Source organism: Oncorhynchus mykiss, chromosome 2 (genome assembly GCF_013265735.2).
Source record: "Oncorhynchus mykiss isolate Arlee chromosome 2, USDA_OmykA_1.1, whole genome shotgun sequence".
In the NCBI taxonomy this organism is placed as follows: Eukaryota; Metazoa; Chordata; class Actinopteri; order Salmoniformes; family Salmonidae; genus Oncorhynchus; species Oncorhynchus mykiss.
In genome coordinates, this window is record NC_048566.1 from 62312523 (window position 1) to 62330755 (window position 18233).

General features: G+C 42.1%; 1 protein-coding gene across 4 annotated transcripts in view; it reads left to right on the forward strand.

Annotated features, from left to right (window-relative positions):
• fbln1 (fibulin 1) overlaps positions 1-18233 on the forward strand; it is an 86105-nt gene that overhangs the window by 29319 nt on the left and 38553 nt on the right. For 3 of the 4 annotated variants that reach the window (XM_036952617.1, XM_036952598.1, XM_036952590.1), the window contains exons 2-3: positions 15664-15772; positions 17559-17691. In XM_036952617.1, the coding sequence (XP_036808512.1) occupies positions 15664-15772; positions 17559-17691 (242 nt within the window). Of the gene's footprint in view, positions 1-5727; positions 6009-15663; positions 15773-17558; positions 17692-18233 lie in introns of those variants that run through there. The other variant, XM_036952607.1, reaches the window with a different exon arrangement.

An 18233-nucleotide genomic window follows, 5' to 3' on the forward strand; every position in this document is an offset into this window, starting at 1 on the left:
GTAGATAGTTGAGAGAATGCCAAGAGCGTGCAAGACTGTTATCAAGGCAAATGGTGGCTATTTGAATAATCTCAAATATAATATATGTTTTGATTTGTTTCATACTTTTTTTGTTACTACATGATATGTGAAATGTGTGTTATTTCATAGTTTTGATGTCTTCACTATGATTATACAATGTAGACAATAGTACAAAATAAAGAAAAACCCTTGAATGAGTTTGTGTTCTAAATCTTTTGACTGGTAGTGTATGTGACAATACAAAATGGGTTCAATTAGTATGACGCCATCATTGTGGGCTTGGCATCCCCTGTAATGACGCGTGTCTCTCGAGTCATAATGGTAAGTACAATTATATAAGGTTCTGAGGTAAATAATGGTAAGGTTATACAAAACTAAGAAAGGATATTTTGTGTTTCATTACAACATTCTGTAATGGTATGTACTGTAAATCAAAATGACTTCGCCTACTGTCAAACTGGGACACTCCTCTAGGCCATTGTAATCCAGAAAATTGTATTAAAATGGTATTTTATTCATAGTACACATAGGCTACATCATATAATTATAATCAAGTATGATGATAATAATAATCATAATGGTAATAATAAATTATAATTCTTAATCATATAAAATGAAATAATATTTATTTATATAGCCCTTCTTACATCAGCTGAAATCTCAAAGTGCTGTACAGAAACCCAGCCTAAAACCCCAGACAGCAAGTCTGAGACAGGTAGCACGCCCGGTGAACAGGTCAGGGTTCCATAGCCGCAGGCAGAACAATTGAAACTGGAGCAGCAGCACGGACAGGTGGACTGGGAACAGCAAGGAGTCATCATGCCAGGTAGTCCTGAGGCATGGTCCTAGGGCTCAGGTCCTCAGAGAGAGAGAAAGAAAGAGAGAAAGAGAGAATTAGAGAGTGCATACTTAAATTCACACAGGACACCGGATAAGACAGGAGAAATACTCCAGATATAACAGACTGACCCTAGCCACCCGACACGTAAACTACTGCAGCATAAATACTGGAGGCTGAGACAGGAGGGTTCAGGTGACACTGTCAGGTGACACTGCGCCACCCCAGACAGGAAGACCACGTCAGCGACTCAACCCACTCAAGTGACGCACCCCTCCTAGGGAAGGCATGGAAGAGCACCAGTAAGCCAGTGCCCCTGTAACAAGGATAGAGGCAGTGAATCCCCGTGGAGAGAGGGGAACCGGCCAGGCAGAGACAGCAAGGGCGGTTCGTTGCCCCAGAGCCTTTCCGTTCACCATCACACTCCTGGGCCAGACTACACTCAATCATATGACCCACTGAAGGGATGAGGGGATGAGTCTTCCGTAAAGACTTAAAGGTTGAGACTGAGTCTGCGTCTCTCACATGGGTAGGCAGACCATTCCATAAAATTGGAGCTCTATAGGAGAAAGCCTTGCCTCCAGCTGTTAGCTGTCCTTGAAACAGTCTTGATATGTTCGTTAGAAGAGAGATTAGGGTCCAGAGTAACACCGAGGTCCTAAACGATTTCATTTCAGACGACTGTACCACCATCAAGATTAATTGTCAGATTCAACAGAAGATCTCTTTGTTTCTTGGGACCTAAAACACGCATCTCTGTTTTGTCCGAGTTTAAAAGTAGAAAGTTTGCAGCCATCCACTTCCCTATGTCTGAAACACAAGCTTCTAGCGAGGGCAATTTTGGGGCTTCACCATGTTTCCGTGAAATGTACAGCTGTGTGTCATCCGCATAGCAGTGAAAGTTAACATTATGTTTTCGAATGACATCCCCAAGAGGTAAAATATATAGTGAAAATAATAGTGGTCCTAAAACGGAACCTTGAGGAACACTGAAATTTACAGTTGATTTGTCAGAGGACAAACCATTCACAGAGACAAACTGATATCTTTCCGACAGATAAGATCTAAACCAGGCCAGAACTTGTCCGTGTAGACCAATTTGGGTTTCCAATCTCTCCAAAAGAATGTGGTGATCGATGGTATCAGAGCAGCACTAAGGCCTAGGAGCACGAGGATACATGCAGAGCCTCGGTCTAACGCCATTAAAAGATCATTTATCACCTTCACAAGTGCAGTCTCAGTGCTATGATGGGATCTAAAACCAGACTGAAGCATTTCGTATACATTGTTCGTCTTCAGGAAGGCAGTGAGTTGCTGTGCAACAGCTTTTTCTAAAATGTTTGAGAGGAATGGAAGATTCGATATAGGCCAATAGTTTTTTATATTTTCTGGGTCAAGGTTTGGCTTTTTCAAGAGAGGCTTTATTACTGCCACTTTTAATGAGTTTGGTACACATCCGGTGGATAGAGAGCCGTTTATTATTATGTTATGTTTATTATGTTAGTTGGAATAGGGTGCAGTATGCAGCGTGAAGGTTTAGAGGCCATGATTATTTTCATCAGTATGTCAAGAGATATAGTACTAAAACACTTGAGCGTCTCTCTTGATCCTAGGTCCTGGCGGAGTTGTGCAGACTCAGGACAACTGAGCTTTGGAGGAATACGCAGATTAACGACGAGTCCGTAATTTGCTTTCTAATGATCATGATCTTTTCCTCAAATAAGTTCATGAATTTATTACTGCTGAAGTGAAAGCCATCCTCTCTTGGGGAATGCTGCTTTTTAGTTAGCTTTGCGACAGTATCAAAAATACATTTCGGATTGTTCTTATTTTCCTCAATTAAGTTGGAAAAATAGGATGATCGAGCAGCCGTGAGGGCTCTTCGATGCTGCACGGTACTGTCTTTCCAAGCTAGTCAGAAGTCTTCCAGTTTGGTGTGGCGCCATTTCCGTTCCAATTTTCTCGAAGCTTGCTTCAGAGCTTGGGTATTTTCTGTATACCGCGGAGCTAGTTTCTTATGACAAATGTTTTTAGTTTTTAGGGGTGCAACTGCATCTAGGGTATTGCACAAGGTTAAATTGAGTTCCTCAGTTAGGTGGTTAACTGATTTTTGTCCTCTGACGTCCTTGGGTAGGCAGAGGGAGTCTGGTAGGCAAAGGAATCTTTGTTGTCTGAGAATTTATAGCACGACTTTTGATGCTCCTTGGTTGGGGTCTGAGCAGATTATTTGTTGCGATTGCAAACGTAATAAAATGGTTGTCTGATAGTCCAGGATTATGAGAAAAAACATTAAGATCCACAACATTTATTCCATGGGACAAAACTAGGTCCAGAGTATGACAGTGAGTAGGTTGGACAAAACCCACTGAGTCGATGATGGCTCAGAAAGCCTTTTGGAGTGGGTCTGTGGGCTTTTCCATGTTTATTTTACCTTTATTGAACTAGGCAAGTCAGTTAAGAACAAATTCTTATAGGAACAGTGGGTTAACTGCCTGTTCGGGGGCAGAACGACATATTTGTACCTTGTCAACTCTGGGGTTTGAACTTGCAACCTTCCGGTTACTAGTCCAACACTCTAACCACTAGGTTACCTTGCCGCCCCATGTGAATATTAAAATCACAAAAAATTAGAATATTATCTGCTATGGCTACAAGGTCCGATAGGAATTCAGGGAACTCAGTGAGGAACTCTGTATATGGCCTAGGAGGCCTGTAAAACAGTAGCTATAAAAAGTGATTGAGTTCCATTAAAATACCTAAAGAATATTTTTAATACATTTCATTAGTATGAATAATTGAAGTTTATCATAAAAATATTGAAATTACTCATGTACTCTCTAATTTATCATGTTTTACAATAAAGACAATTGTGTCCAATTAAGGTGTCCCAACTTGGTGTTATAAACTGGAAAATAAATGGTGTCAGGACAATTTGTGTTTGAAGAAGAGTCATCCATTCTGTGTTCAATATGTATATATTTTTTTATTTGTATAGTGTTGTGGATTCAGTGGCGGATTTAGGTTTAGGCGACATGGGCAGCCATCCAGGGCCACATAAGAAATCGTAATGGTGACATTTGCGTGATCGGTTTTCTATCGCTCATTTGCGCGTCACGTCAATTATATCATGTCACCGTGTGGGACTGTGGGTCAATTAACCTTGTCGGAGTGGGCACACTGATTCTAGTTTGTGAGCTAGGCAGGCTACTGACTGGGAAGGTCTGCCATTCAGAAGTACAGATGGGGAGCGGGGCGAGGTTGACCTAAGGTCTCTCGACTGGAAGCCAGAGGTATGGAGAGCGGGGGAATCTATCAAACCTCTAACTTTGTACAGTACTAATGCAATTAATCAAATCAGTCACACTACGAAATGCTACCAAATAAACCACAATTCATTCATAATATTGTGAATACATAGTTTCACAGACATATTGTTGCATTTTTTTCTGGTATGTGCAAAATCCAGTATAATATAAATCCAGTCTGCACACCCCCCAAAATGAATTGGTTTAGTCTTGACTCTTGGTTGACAGTGTTGGGGGACGGGTAATGTATTAACGCTTGAGTGCCAAATCAACACAAATTTGTTTCTATTTGTCTTTGTTACTTCTTTTTGATATTTATGAGTCTTATTTTTGAATATATTTTTATATAGTTTTAAATGTTATGATTATTTATTTGTGTTCCAAATGTCTGAATACAAATTACATTTAGTGCAGAATGGTGCTGGGGGGTTCACCCAGGGAGCCTAGAGCCGCCACTGAGTAGAGTTCTTAAGCTATTTAGAATGGTATCATGTTGGGGTTAAGACAATTGGATGATTCTGTAAGGAAAGCACATTTTCAGAAAGTGTCCCACTTTACCAATAATCACCCTATATGTGCAACAAAAGTAGAACATTCAACTTTTTATAGTATTTCTGTCAAATCTATGCATACAATTTGATGCATAGGTTGGATAAATCCATTTCATGCGCCACACAGAACACTGAACCCACTGCAACTGCCTCCGCAACGCAAGGCTGCAAAGCAAGCGCATTCATTAACATGCTTCTGGTGTACCAAAACGCAATGACGCTGTCGGTGAGGTAGATAGGCCTACATCCATGCATTCACTGTAGTTGTGTATCTACGCACAGGCAGTTCGAATTGAGAGGAAATGGTTTATAGGTTTATATCTCTCCCATATCGGAATGTGCTTTGTTTCACCATTTGGTGAAAAAGAAACCCCAAGTCTGTCTGTCACAGTCTGAGAGGATGAAATAACCAGACAGACAGACCAAATAGCATATGCTTCAATTAAATCAATCATTTTCCTGAAGGGCAATTTTGTCAACCTCAAATACCGCGGTGGCGAATAATTACACAAGTCTGTCTACCGAGGAGGATGGTCGTAAATGTTCCAAAATATGGAATATGCATTACATTTTCAAAAATTTGCCTTAACCGACAAAATTCTAAGGATTTGATGTATTGAAGTCTGGCTATGGCCACAACAGGTTTTTATATAACCACAGAACCACTCCATAGTGGAGTCCAGATGTTATTCCGATAAAACAGTGGGATCATTCTGTCACAGACAGAGTTGTCTGGATGAAAGTAATTGAAGTTGGGGGACATTGTCAAATAATGTCATCATTACAGATTTTCAGTCAAAATAATACATTTACATTTTAGGCTACTTATTTATCTGTCATAATGGAAAGTCAATGAAACGGCGTGAATTAAATGAGTGTGTCCTATAAGACATTGGACGTATACAACTGTAAAGTGGAAATCAATACACTACAGTTGTGGTTTCTGGAGTTTAGATTTTTTTTACCCGCCCCTAGGAGCAAGAAAGACGCTCGTTCCGAGGTTGCGTTCCGAGACAGACACGATGACGCTGCGAATCACTAGCCCCATCACAAGCACAAACACACTCATATAGACTACTCCTGTCCAGCGTGAGCTCACCGTTTTTCTACCTTTCGCTTGAAAATCTGCGTGTCCGTGAGAAACTGTACTGTTGGTTCACGCTCTTAGTGCAGAATATTACAGATCTGACTGTTTGACACTTTTTGGGTGTTTGCAAAAAAATTATCTTCTTTATCCAATGGGTCCCGGGATAGTTATACTTTTCTCTCTGTTCGGAGTTCTCAACGGACAAGGTCAGTTACCGTTTTACTTCAGGATACTAACCTACTGTTTCAAGATTGAATTCTTCCCATGAGAATCAATCCATGCCCATGCGTGATGCATATGGTTGGAATACCATATACATTCACTCAGGCATGTTAGATATTTCAAACGTATCACCCTAAGCAGGCTACTGCACTATCACTGTATGGGCAGATATAAGGTCGGGTAGCACTGGAGTTAAAAAGTTCCCATAAAGTGTTTACATGTGATTTCATGAACACTTTATGGCAGTTATATTACAGTAGTAACTTGAAGCCTACTGTGTTACATGTTGTTCAGTGTGTGTGTCATTTGGATTTTGGTTTGCTTTGATTTTGTGTGTGTGTGTGTGTGTGTCTTGTTGCCAGTAAAACATCTGCCCATGATTACCAGTTTTAGGGAAGATTTCAACATTCCCAATTTGTCCTAAAGTGATTTGACAGGGATTAAATGTATTTTGCGTTGTGTAAAATATGGACTAATTTCACCAGTAGAAATTTCTCAGACTACTGGAAATGATTTCCCAAGCTGAAACCGTAACAAGGTTTTAAAGTTTAGTGTAAGGCAATGTGCCCAAAATGATTGCTGCTCAACCAGCCAACCAGATGCAGGGCAGGTCTCTCCTTAAAACTCAGACACACCAGTAGGATTGTCAATCTCTTGTGTGCTCACACAGCAAAGACTTGGATGTCGTCAGCCACTCAGCCTTGTTAAACTACTCCAAACCAGAAGGTGGCAGTAGCGCTTGACAGCGCATATCAGTGCGTATTGCTTATGGTCTAGATTCCAAGCTATCTGCGCTAATGTTGCTATTTTGTCAAAAGCCCTTGTTGATACTAGCCAGGTGTCTACAACTAGACAACTAGCTAGCAAAATGACAAAGAAACAAGTTATTCCATACCATACTGCCAGTGTTAGCCCACAGCCCAATGTTTAGCTAGCTAGGTAATGTTATCATATCTAGCTAGCTAGTTTAGGACACTTCACTAACTCAGCAGTTAACACAGGCAGCCGTTTCATGGAAACTTCTTCAAACTAGCTGATCCATTGTGATTTAATTATCACGTCAATACTAGTTAAAGTGGTTAACTAGTTTGGATGTAGTATTTATTGTTGTGTGAATTGTGTCTGTGCACTTAACTAGCTACCTCCCATAGTCTACATTGCATATGTAGTGTGACTGTCTCATCCGTGGATGTTTGAACAAATGCCCCCCTTTCCCTTTTTTGTTGTTGTTGGCTTCCCCACTTTGTGCTCAAAGTAATTGGCCACTTGTGAGCATTGCGATTCTACAAGTAGAATAGGTAGGTTCGTCACTACGCAGCAGGTATCGCTTTTGTTCTAGCAAGAGAAGGAACGACCTCCCACTATAATAAGTACTTATCAGAAGTGCGATTCACGGTGTGTTTCATATTTTTCACTATGAGGGTGTGTCAAAGGAGTCTGGAAACACTGAGTGGTGGCTGGTCTGGAAAGGGAGCACGGTCCTGATTTAAACCTCTACAGGATCGGTGGGTCCCCCACGGGATGGTTGAGCTAACGTAGGCTAATGTGATTAGCATGAGGTTGTAAGTAACAACAACATTTTCCAGGACATAGACATATTGGATTTTGGCAGAAAGCTTAAATTCTTGTTAATCTAACTGCACTGTCCAATTTACAGAAGCTATTACAGTGAAATAATGCCATGTTATTGTTTGAGGAGAGTGCACAGTTATGAACTTGAAAATGTATTAATGAACCAACTAGACACATTTGGGCAGTCTTGATACACAATTTTGAACAGAAATGCAATGGTTAATTGGACCAGTCTTAAACTTTGCACATACACTACTGCCATCTAGTGGACAAAATCCAAACTGCGCCTGGGCTGGCAAATTGAAAAAAAAATGGGGAAAAAAGGGGTGGATCCTTAAGAGGGGGACCATCCATGGGTCACAGAGGCATGGGACGACCTACAGTGCATTCGGAAAGTATTCAGACCCCTTCCCGTTTTCCACATTTTGTTACGTTACAGGCTTATTAAAAAATGTATTAAATAATGTTTTCCCCTCATCAATCTACATACCCCATAATGACAAAGTGAAAAAGGTTGTTAGAAATGTTTCAAAATTTATAAAAAATTAAAATCAGAAATACCTTGGGGTTCCTGAGTGGTGCAGCGGTCTAAGGTACTGCATATCAGTGCTTGAGGCGTCACTACAGATCCTAGTTCGATCCCGGGCTGTGTCACAACTGGCTGTGATCGGGTGGCGCACAATTAGCCCAGCGTCGTCTGGGTTAGGGAAGGGTTTGGCCAGGGTAGGCCGGATTTGTAAAATAATAATTTGTTCTTAATTAACTGACTTGCCTAGTTAAATAAATAAACATTGACATAAGTATTCAGGCTTGTTTCTATGAGACTCATCCTTGAGATGATTTTACAACTTGATTGGAGTCCACCTATGGTAAATTCCATTGATTCGACATGATTTGAAAAGGCACACACTTGTCTATATAAGGTACCACAGTTTACAGTGCATGTTCAAGCAAAAACCAAGCCATGAGGTCAAAGAAATTGTCCGTAGAGCTCCGAGACAGGATTGTGTCGAGGCACAGATATGGGGAAGGGTAGCAGTCTTGGTGGATCCAAACATCTTCCATTTAAGAATGATGGCCTCCAAATCATGGCGAATCAATTGAATTTACCAGAGGTGGACTCCAATCAAGTTGTATAATTGAAGGTCCCCAAGAACACAGTGGCATCCATCATTCTTAAATGGAAGATGTTTGAATCCACCAAGACTCTTTCTAGAGTTGTCCGCCCAGCCAAACTGAGCAATCGGGGGAGAAGGACCTTGGTCAGGGAGGTGACCAAGAACCCAATTATCACTCTGACACAGCTCCAGAGTTCCTCTGTGGAGATGGGAGAAACTTCCAGATAGACAACCATCTCTGCAGCACTCCACCAATCAGGCCTTTATGGTACGGTGGCCAGACTGAAGCCACTCCTGAGTAAAAGGCACATGACAGTCCACTTGGAGTTTGCCAAAAGGCGCCTAAAGGCTCTCAGACCATGAGAAACAAGATTCTCTGGTCTGATGAAACCAAGATTGAACTCTTTGGCCTGAATGCCAAGCATCACTTCTGGAGGAAACATGGAAACATTGATCTTTCCGGATCAATAGAAAGATGAACGGAGCAAGGTACAGAGAGATCCTCGACGAAAACCTGCTCCAGAGTGCTCAGGACCTCAGAATGGGGTGAAGATTCACCTTCAAACAGGACAATGACCCTAAGCTCACAGCCAAGACAATGCAGGAGTGGCTTCGGGACAACTCTCTGAATGTCCTTGAGTGGCCCAGCCAGAGCCCGGACTTGAACCCGATCGAACATCTCTGGAGAGACCTGAAAATAGCTGCGCAGCGACGTTCCCCGTCCAACTTGACAGAGCTTGAGAGGATCTGCAGAGAAGACTGGGAGAAACTCCCCAAATACAGGTGTGCCAAGCTTGTAGCATCATACCCTATAAGACTCAAGGCTGTGATCGCTGCCAAAGGTTCTTCAACAAAGTTCTGAATATACGGTCTGAATACTTATCTAAATGTAATATTTCCGTGTTTTATTTGTAATAAATTAGCAAAAAAAATCAAAAGCCTGTTTTTACTTTGCCAATATGGGGTATTGTGTGTAGATTGATGAGGGAAACAAACAATTTAATAGATTTGAGAAAAAGTTAAGGAGTCTGAATACTTTCCGAATGCACTGTATATACCCCAGATCAGGGTCCCCTGGACACACATGGTGCCGATTTCACATTCTGTGGGGCTCGTGTCGGTGGTGTGCTTAGGAATTCTGGCCCATTGACTTTAATGTAAGAATTTGACATCACCCCTCCTCCGTTGAATTCAATTTTATTGGGCATGTCTCACTGGGGCCATACCCTCCTTCCAACACCTATCAGCGCCCCTTGCTCCTCTTCTCAGCTTCAATGCTACACGGGAGAGAGTCAAGGGTCAGGGTGGTGTATCACTTCCATTAGGTATGGTGTCAGGGTGGATCGAAGATCTGAAGATGGTCCCATAGAATCCGGATATAAACCATTCATGTACATGAATCACTTATTCACATATTTTTGTATGAACTCAAACTTACTAGACTCAGTCAGACAAATACGTACCTGTAAATCGAATGTTATAATATGGCCAACAAATGCATTGCTACAGGCTATTCAGACCGTTAGTCAAATTACAAATGATAAAGATTTTAAGCATTTACATTATAAGGTCATTTGTGTCACGATGATGACAGTAGGGTAAACTGACTGAAGCGTGTAAGATAAAGGATGTGACCCATGGAAGTGGACTGTGCTGCTGTGATGTCTGGGTCTGTCTCCGAGAGGCCTTTGCTGTGGGCTTAGGCTGAGGGACTAGAGCTCCACTGGGCTCATTAAGCAGTGTTTACATGAGAAGTCTAGACATGGGCCAGCCATGTTTTTTTTTTCTCTCTCTCTGTCTTTCTCTCTCTGTCTTTCTCTCTCTCTCTGTCTCTCTGTCTTTCTCTCTCTCTCTGTCTCTCTGTCTCTCTGTCTTTCTCTCTCTCTCTCTCTCTCTCTCATTCATTCAGTGGGGCTTTATTGGCATGGGAAACATATGTTTACATTGCCAAAGCAAGTTAAATAAACAATATGCAAAAATATAACATTTGCAAATAGTTGTAGTATGAATAGTGGGGGAAGATAAATAAACATATTGTATATACAGTACCAGTCAAAAGTTTGGACACACCTACACATTCCAGGGTTTTTCTATATTTTCTTATATTTATTACATTGTAGAATAATAGTGATGGCATCAAAATATTTTTTGACATAGCCACCCTTTGCCTTGATGACAGCTTTGCGCACTCTTGTCATTCTCTCAACCAGCTTCATGAGGAATGCTTTTCCAACAGTCTTGAAGGAGTTCCCACATATGCTGAGCACTTGTTGGCTGTTTTTCCTTCACTCTTCAGTCCAACTCATCCCAATTGGGTTGAGGGCCTGATTCACACAGTCTCCTCTGAACAGTTGATGCTGAGATGTGTCTGTTACTTGAACACTGTGAAGCATTTATTTGGGCTGCAATCTGAGGTGCAGTTAACTCTAATGAACTTATCTTCTGCAGCAGAGGTAACTCTGAGTCTTCCTTTCCTGTGGCGGTCCTCATGAGAGCCAGTTTCATCATAGCGCTTTTTTTTGCCGACTGCTCTTGAAGAATCTTTCAAAGTTCTTGACATTTTCTGTATGTCTTAAAGTAATGATAGACTGTCATTTCTCTTTGCTTATTTGAGCTGTTCTTTTACCAAATAGGGCTATCTTCTGTATACCACCCTACCTTTGGGGCGGCAGGTAGAATAGTGGTTGGAGCGTTGGGCCTGTAACTGAAAAGTTGCTAGATCAAATCCCTGAGCTGTCAAGGTAAAAATCTGCTGTTCTGCCCCTGAACAAGGCAGTTAACCCACGGTTCCTAGGCCGTCATTGTAAATAAGAATTTGTTCTTAACTGACTTGCCTGGTTTAATAAACATACCTTGTCATGACACAAATGATTGGATCAAACGCAACAAGAAGATTCCACAAGTTAACTTTTAACAAGGCACACCTGTTAATTGAAATGCATTCCTCATGAAGCTGGTTAAGAGAATGCCAAGAGTGTGCAAAGCGGTCATCAAGGCTACTTTGAAGACTCTCAAATATAAAATATATTTTGATTTGTTCAACACTTTTTTGGTTATTAAATGATTCCATATGTGCTATTTCCTAGTTTTGATGCCTTCACCATCATTCTACGATGTGGAAAATAGTCAAAATAAAGAAAAGCCCTTGAATGAGTAGGTTTGTCCAAACTTTTAACTGGTACTGAATATCTTTTTTTATTTTTTATCTTCCCCCTCTATTCATACTACAACTACCTCTAGAACAATCCCCAAACCACACACATCACTCAGGCTCTAATCCCATATTCTCTTTAGGGTAGGAGAAAAGAGGGTGATAATTAGGCGTGTAAATGCCAGCAATCCGCTGAGAGGTGTGAACGCCTCACTCTCGTAATGTTGAGAGAGAGTAGTGTGAAAACACCAGAACACACCAGGGAGTGAGTCATGTGACCACCTCTTTCCGTCAGTTGAGACTGAAAGTGAGACATTGTATGACATTCTCATTCTATGCCTCCTCTGAGCTTGGAAGGGAACATTCTAGAGCTTTGTGCTTCATGGTAGTTGTGCCCTGGGGGTTTGTCTGATGTTTCTAAAGACATACGGAGGCTTCCAGATTCTAGGGTGTTTTGGCAAGGGGAAGTCAGTTAATGGCAGTGGTAATGGTCAAGAAAAATAAAATGTCCAGACTGGCAAAAACTGTCCTGGGGGGAAGCCAAGCAAGGAGAATTGTTCCCCACAGGAGGTGTTAACAATTTCTGACCAATCCCTACTCTTCCAGCAGACATATTTTCTTTACTTTTTTACGTGTGTAACTCTCTCTGAGCAACACTTTTGACCCTTTCCAAGAGCATCCTGGTGTTGGTTCCTGCCCTCAGATGAAAGCAGAGTTAGACCTTATCACTGTTGAAGATTGTGGCTCTAGTCAGACTGAGGCCCAATGAAGGCTGGTTATGGGGCCTGTTAAAATGCCCTCTCATCTCCCCCTGTTGCTAAGAGCTTTATTACTCAGTTCACGGCGGGACAAGGAGCTCGACTGTTGCAATTGTTAGTCTGGCTGGCCTCAACAGGCTTGTTCAGTGAGTCAGCAAAATAGTGTTTCTTGGCTTGGTAATTCATCTATTATACTACCTATTACGTTGTTGTTTGATTATACACTCTGCTGTTTATTTAACAATAAGAATGACTTTCACTTGCAGGAAAAATTAGCAAGGTTGGTGTATAACAAAACTGCTTTTTATGAATCTGTCCACATCTTTTCATTGCTATTTCCCACAGTTAATGTTGACAGTTCTCTAATTTGCTTTGGATAAATGACCATATTATTTTTATATTAAGTTCATTTGTTCACACCTTTGGCCCCTGCCTGCAGTTACCATATTCAAGGATATACTGTTCAGTGCATTTGGAAAGTATTCAGACTCCTTGACTTTTTCCACATTTTGTTACGTTCCAGCCTTATTGTAAAATGGATTCAATTGTTTTTTTTCCCTCATCAATTTGCACACAATAACCCACAATGACAAAGCAAAAACCTTTTGGGGGATTTTTTTGCAAGTGTATAAAAATACAACGGAAATATCACATTTACACAAGTATTCAGACCCTTTACTCAGTACTATGTTGAAGCACCTTTGGCAGCGATTACAGCCTTGAGTCTTCTTGGGTATGACGCTACAAGCTTGGCACTCCTGTATTTGGGGAGTTTCTTCCATTCTTCTCTGCAGATCCTCTCAAGCTCTGTCAGGTTGGATGGGGAGCGTCGCTGTAGAGCTAATTTCAGGTCTCTCCAGAGCTGTTCGATCGGGTTCAAGTCCGGCCTTTGGCTGGGTCACTCAAGGACAATTCCAAGTGGGCTGTCGTGTCTTTTGCTGAGGAGTTGCTTCGATCTGGCCACTCTACCATAAAGGCCTGAATGGTGGAGTGCTGCAGAAATGGTTATCCTTCTGGAAGGTTCTCTCATCTCCACAGAGTAACTCTGGAGCTCTGTCAGAGTGACCATCGAGTTCTTGGTCACCTTCCTGACCAAGTCCCTTCTCCCCCGATTGCTCAGGTTTGACAGGCAGCAAGCTCTAGGAAGAGTCTAGGTGGTTCTCTATTTCATCCATTTAAGAATGATGGAGGCCACTGTGTTCCTGGAGACATTAAATGCTGCAGAAATTTTTTAGTGCCCTTCCCCAGATCTGTGCCTCAACACAATCCTGTCCTGGAGCTCTATGGACAATGGTGGGACCTTATATAGGAAGGTGTGTGCCTTTCCAAATCATGTCCAAACAATTTAATTTTCCACAGGAGGACTCCAATCAAGTTGTAGAAAGATCACAAGCATGATCATTGGAAACAGGATGCACATGAGGTACATTTTGAGTCTCATAGCAAAGGGTCTGAATACTTATCTAAATAAGATTTTTCTGTTTTTTATTTGTAATCCATTTGCACAAATTTCTAAAAACCTGTTTTTCACTTTGTCATTATGGGGTATTGTATGTACATTGATGGAAACAAACATTAATTTAATCCATTTTAGAATAAGGCTGTAACGTAACAAAATGTGGAGAAACTCAAGAGGTCTGACTACTTTCCGAATGCACTGTAAACCAGGTTCCCTCCTCTGGCAGAAATAATTGGAACTAAAAATATATATTTGTATACTTTTTTTATGGAACTGTAAATTTAAGATAAAACCTCCAGGCACTTGTCCTCCTTTACTTGAAACCTCTGATCCTGTTTCGTTAGCCAAGCTAGATTTAGCAGTTAGACATCCCCTGATCCACTATGATATGTGTCATTATAGTCAGTGGTTGAATACACTATTGTTCCTTGTTCCAACAACTGGTTTATTAGATGAACAACTATGATTTTACTCTTGAGTGTCCTTTAATAATGACATATGCCATTTAGCAGACACTTTTATCAACTTACAGTCGTGCATGCATACATTTTTTATGTATGAGTGGTCCTGGGAATCGAACCCATTATCCTGGCATTGCAAGCACCATGGTCTACCAACTGAGTAACAGAGGAATCTTAGGAGTCCTTTAGGATTACTTATATTAATAAAAAACCAATTTGGCAGACAGGCCTTAGTTTAAGCCTAAAGCAAGAAAGGACCAGCCAACCTGCCAAAGCTATTTCATGTTTGGCAGAATACACTAACCACAAGGAAATGACTGTATTTGATCTGATGGGCTGAATTGTTTACAGAGTCGAGGCATTCCGAGCTCTTTTAATCCACATGGAGAAGCAGACGGAGCGCCACAGAGTTAGTCCAACTCCGGGTCGCCACCTCTTATTTCTACACAACATATCCATCATTCAGTATTGCTGGCAAAAGGCTTACAGGCATTTAGAAAAACATTCCAAACAGCTTTGAATTTGTTTTTCAATCATTTGGAAGACAAATTGCTAATACTGTGAAAGTGTGAGTGGCATTGGGTGACAACAATATACTTGTGTTTTGGGACTATTTTTGTTGCACTTTATGCAAACATACTTTGCATAATCGTTCTAAACATGTCAATCCTCATGTATTACTCACCCAGCAAAATAGACTCCGTTGTATGCAAGACATGGCTTGAAACCTTGAAATTATTCTGTTCTAACAGTTTAGTTTCTAATTCATGTGAGAGTGTTTCTTATCCCTTTGGGTTGACTGTCACCTTATGCAACATAGAAGGTGGCTCTGTGCATCATGAGTAACCTGAGCCCTGAAGGCTAGCGTTAGCTCACGGCGCTAATGCCTGGGCTTTAGCTCATTAGGCTAACACCCCTATCATGGGAGATCTGATGCAGATGTTGACAGCTCTCATGGGTCTCTAACTGTTTTAGAGGACTGATGAGTCACAATCCATTTGGGGTCTCTAGATCTCCCACACCGATACTGTTACACTCGCTTCAGTAGGCCAAGCCACGGCATTCAGCGTAAGCCCATGAATAACACACGCTGTTTGTTTGTGGTTGTGTCCATCCACAGGTGGAAAACAGATCTCCATAGATGAGTGCTGTAAGGATGGTCGGGTTCGGGGCATTGACAACCAGGACTGCACAGCCATCCCTCTCATCTCTGAGTCCACCACGTGCAGGTGAGTGGGGCCTTTTTTACAGTAGTTAATGTACTCTCTGACTGAACAGCCTTACTCAGAGAAATACAGTGACTATAGAGAATAGATTATATTTCTATGGTCTTAACCTCTGTGCCCATAGGGGGGACTGCTTACCTCAATATTAGTCCCATGGGGTTGACTGTAAACGGTATAGATAGACTATGGTGCAATAGGTATGGTGGTAGGCCATAGTGTGAGATGACTTTACCGTACCCCCGGTCGTAAATCCCCAGCCACATTATTGAATTGACGTGAGAGCAGGAGACATTACACTAGTGATAACAACAGTGTAATAACAGTGTAATAACAGGGTAACAACAGCTCTGGTAGTAAGAGTAGAAGGTGTTCTGCCACAGGTTCAAGGCCAATAAGAAGGAGATCTGTCGCTCCATCTTCTCTCTGATGGCAAATGTATTGACCTTGGCTACCCAAGTGATCCAGAATTTTTTCAAATTATAGAGTAAGGGTGGAAGTGTGATGGTTTTTGGTTGGGGGGGGGTGGGTTTAGGGTTTAGAGAGAGGGGGTATTGCCAAATCCAGGAAATACCACTGAGGTGAAACTATAGAGAGAGGACTGGAAAGGATTGGAGAGGGGGAAGAACAGGAAATCAGAGAGCTTATTTCAGACACACAAAAAAAAAGACAAGAAGAGAAAAGGCAGACAGGAGCACTGCTGTGCCCTTAAAAGGTTCTGCGGAGGTGACGTGAGTGCAGTTGTCGTGGGGACAGATCTAGATTATAGGGAAAGAGAGAATTTCTGGTAAGAGGGTTGATAAAGACAGGCTAGTTGGTAGAAGAGTGGAGTGGAGAGGAGATCTAAGTGCTGCATTGTACCCAATCTCGTAAAACAGACAATGGGTTTCACTCCCTCCCTTCAGACAGACAGGCAGAAACAGGCAGACACACTGACAGACAGACACAAGCACCCCTGAACTTATTGTCCTTCCTCAGAGTAGCAAACCATCTCTCCAGCTGGAGCACCGTAACCCAGTCTCAGTTGATGGTATGATAAAGAGGTGTTCTGCCTGCTCTCACTCACTTCAGATCTGATTATTTACAACAGACTCACACAGCTCTTTGTCTACCTCAGTTTTCTCCTTTGAAGTCTTACGGTCCTGTAACGTTTTCTGGTTTTACTGTAAAATATTCATGAAGCCAGTCCAGCTGGAGACAAATCATTGGTCATCCTGCTGTCAGGAAGTTCTCCCTGGCCGGTCCAGACTCAGAGAGGGATGTATTCCAGTAATGTTGTTCGGGAATTCGGGTTACAAAATCCAAACAGGATTTCGGGTAAAACCTGGGAATTTTGGGAAGGTTACCGGAATTTTGCAACTCTATCTAGGAAGTGTTGCCGCCCTACAGCCCTCTGTGTCCATCAGAGGAGGGACATCCAATGGGAGGTGGGAGGGTTAAAACAGTGACGGTAAAAAATGGATTCTTAAGTTAGCTTCAATGTACCCATAACAGTTAGCGTGGTAAGCCAATTGGAAACAGTGCTGCATTGACCCAACTCTGGTAAAGTGAAGATTATGAACACAAAACAAAGTTTTAATCCACCTTGAGTTTACACAGGGCTTTCCTTCTTCACTCAACCCACGTACAGCAGCTGCACCAACCAGGACTATTAGCAGATCCCCAGTAGGCATGCCCGGGGCTCTTTTTAACAGGAAGCACTTTGAGACAGAACTCTATTCCACTAAGGAGCACAGTGATGGAGTTAAGAATAAACTGTGCTCCCTGTGTCTTTCCTGTTCCTGTCTGACAGGATAGTGCAGGAGCAGTGCTGCGCTGCGGTTCTGGAGGACAATATCTGCACCAGTGGCATCAACATGGCCAAAGAGCAGGGGGTCTGTGACACACAGTTCACTGGAAGCACCTGCGAGACCAAGACTGCCAAGGTGTGTGTGTGTGTGTGTGTGTGTGTGTGTGTGTGTGTGTGTGTGTGTGTGTGTGTGTGTGTGTGTGTGTGTGTGTGTGTGTGTGTGTGTGTGTGTGTGTGTGTGTGTGTGTGTGTGAAAGACTGTCCGCGTGTGCGCATACAGCCAAATACTTGTGTTTACATGTGTGTGTAAGTGCGTGTATCAAAAGTGTGTCGGGGGAAGTAATCATTGACCGCTTCAAGAACCTCAAGCTGATCACCGTACATCAATGGACGTGCAATTTTTGCAGGAGAGTGAATGAGATTGAGTGTCAGCGTGTGTGTGTGCCTGGTGAGCAGGTTGAAACATGTCACTCTGGGGAGGAGTGAGGAATGGAGCTTGTTGCTGACAGGTAGATGATCAATTCCCCTCAGATACTCTCTGCCAGGGTAGGCTCTCTACACCTGGCTGTCCTCTTCCTCGTGATCCTACACAACCCTCTATGTCCCCATCCTGCTGCACACCATGGCATCAGTCAAGGTCCTTGAAGCATTTTGCCAAGTGAGCCACAGTACATTTGC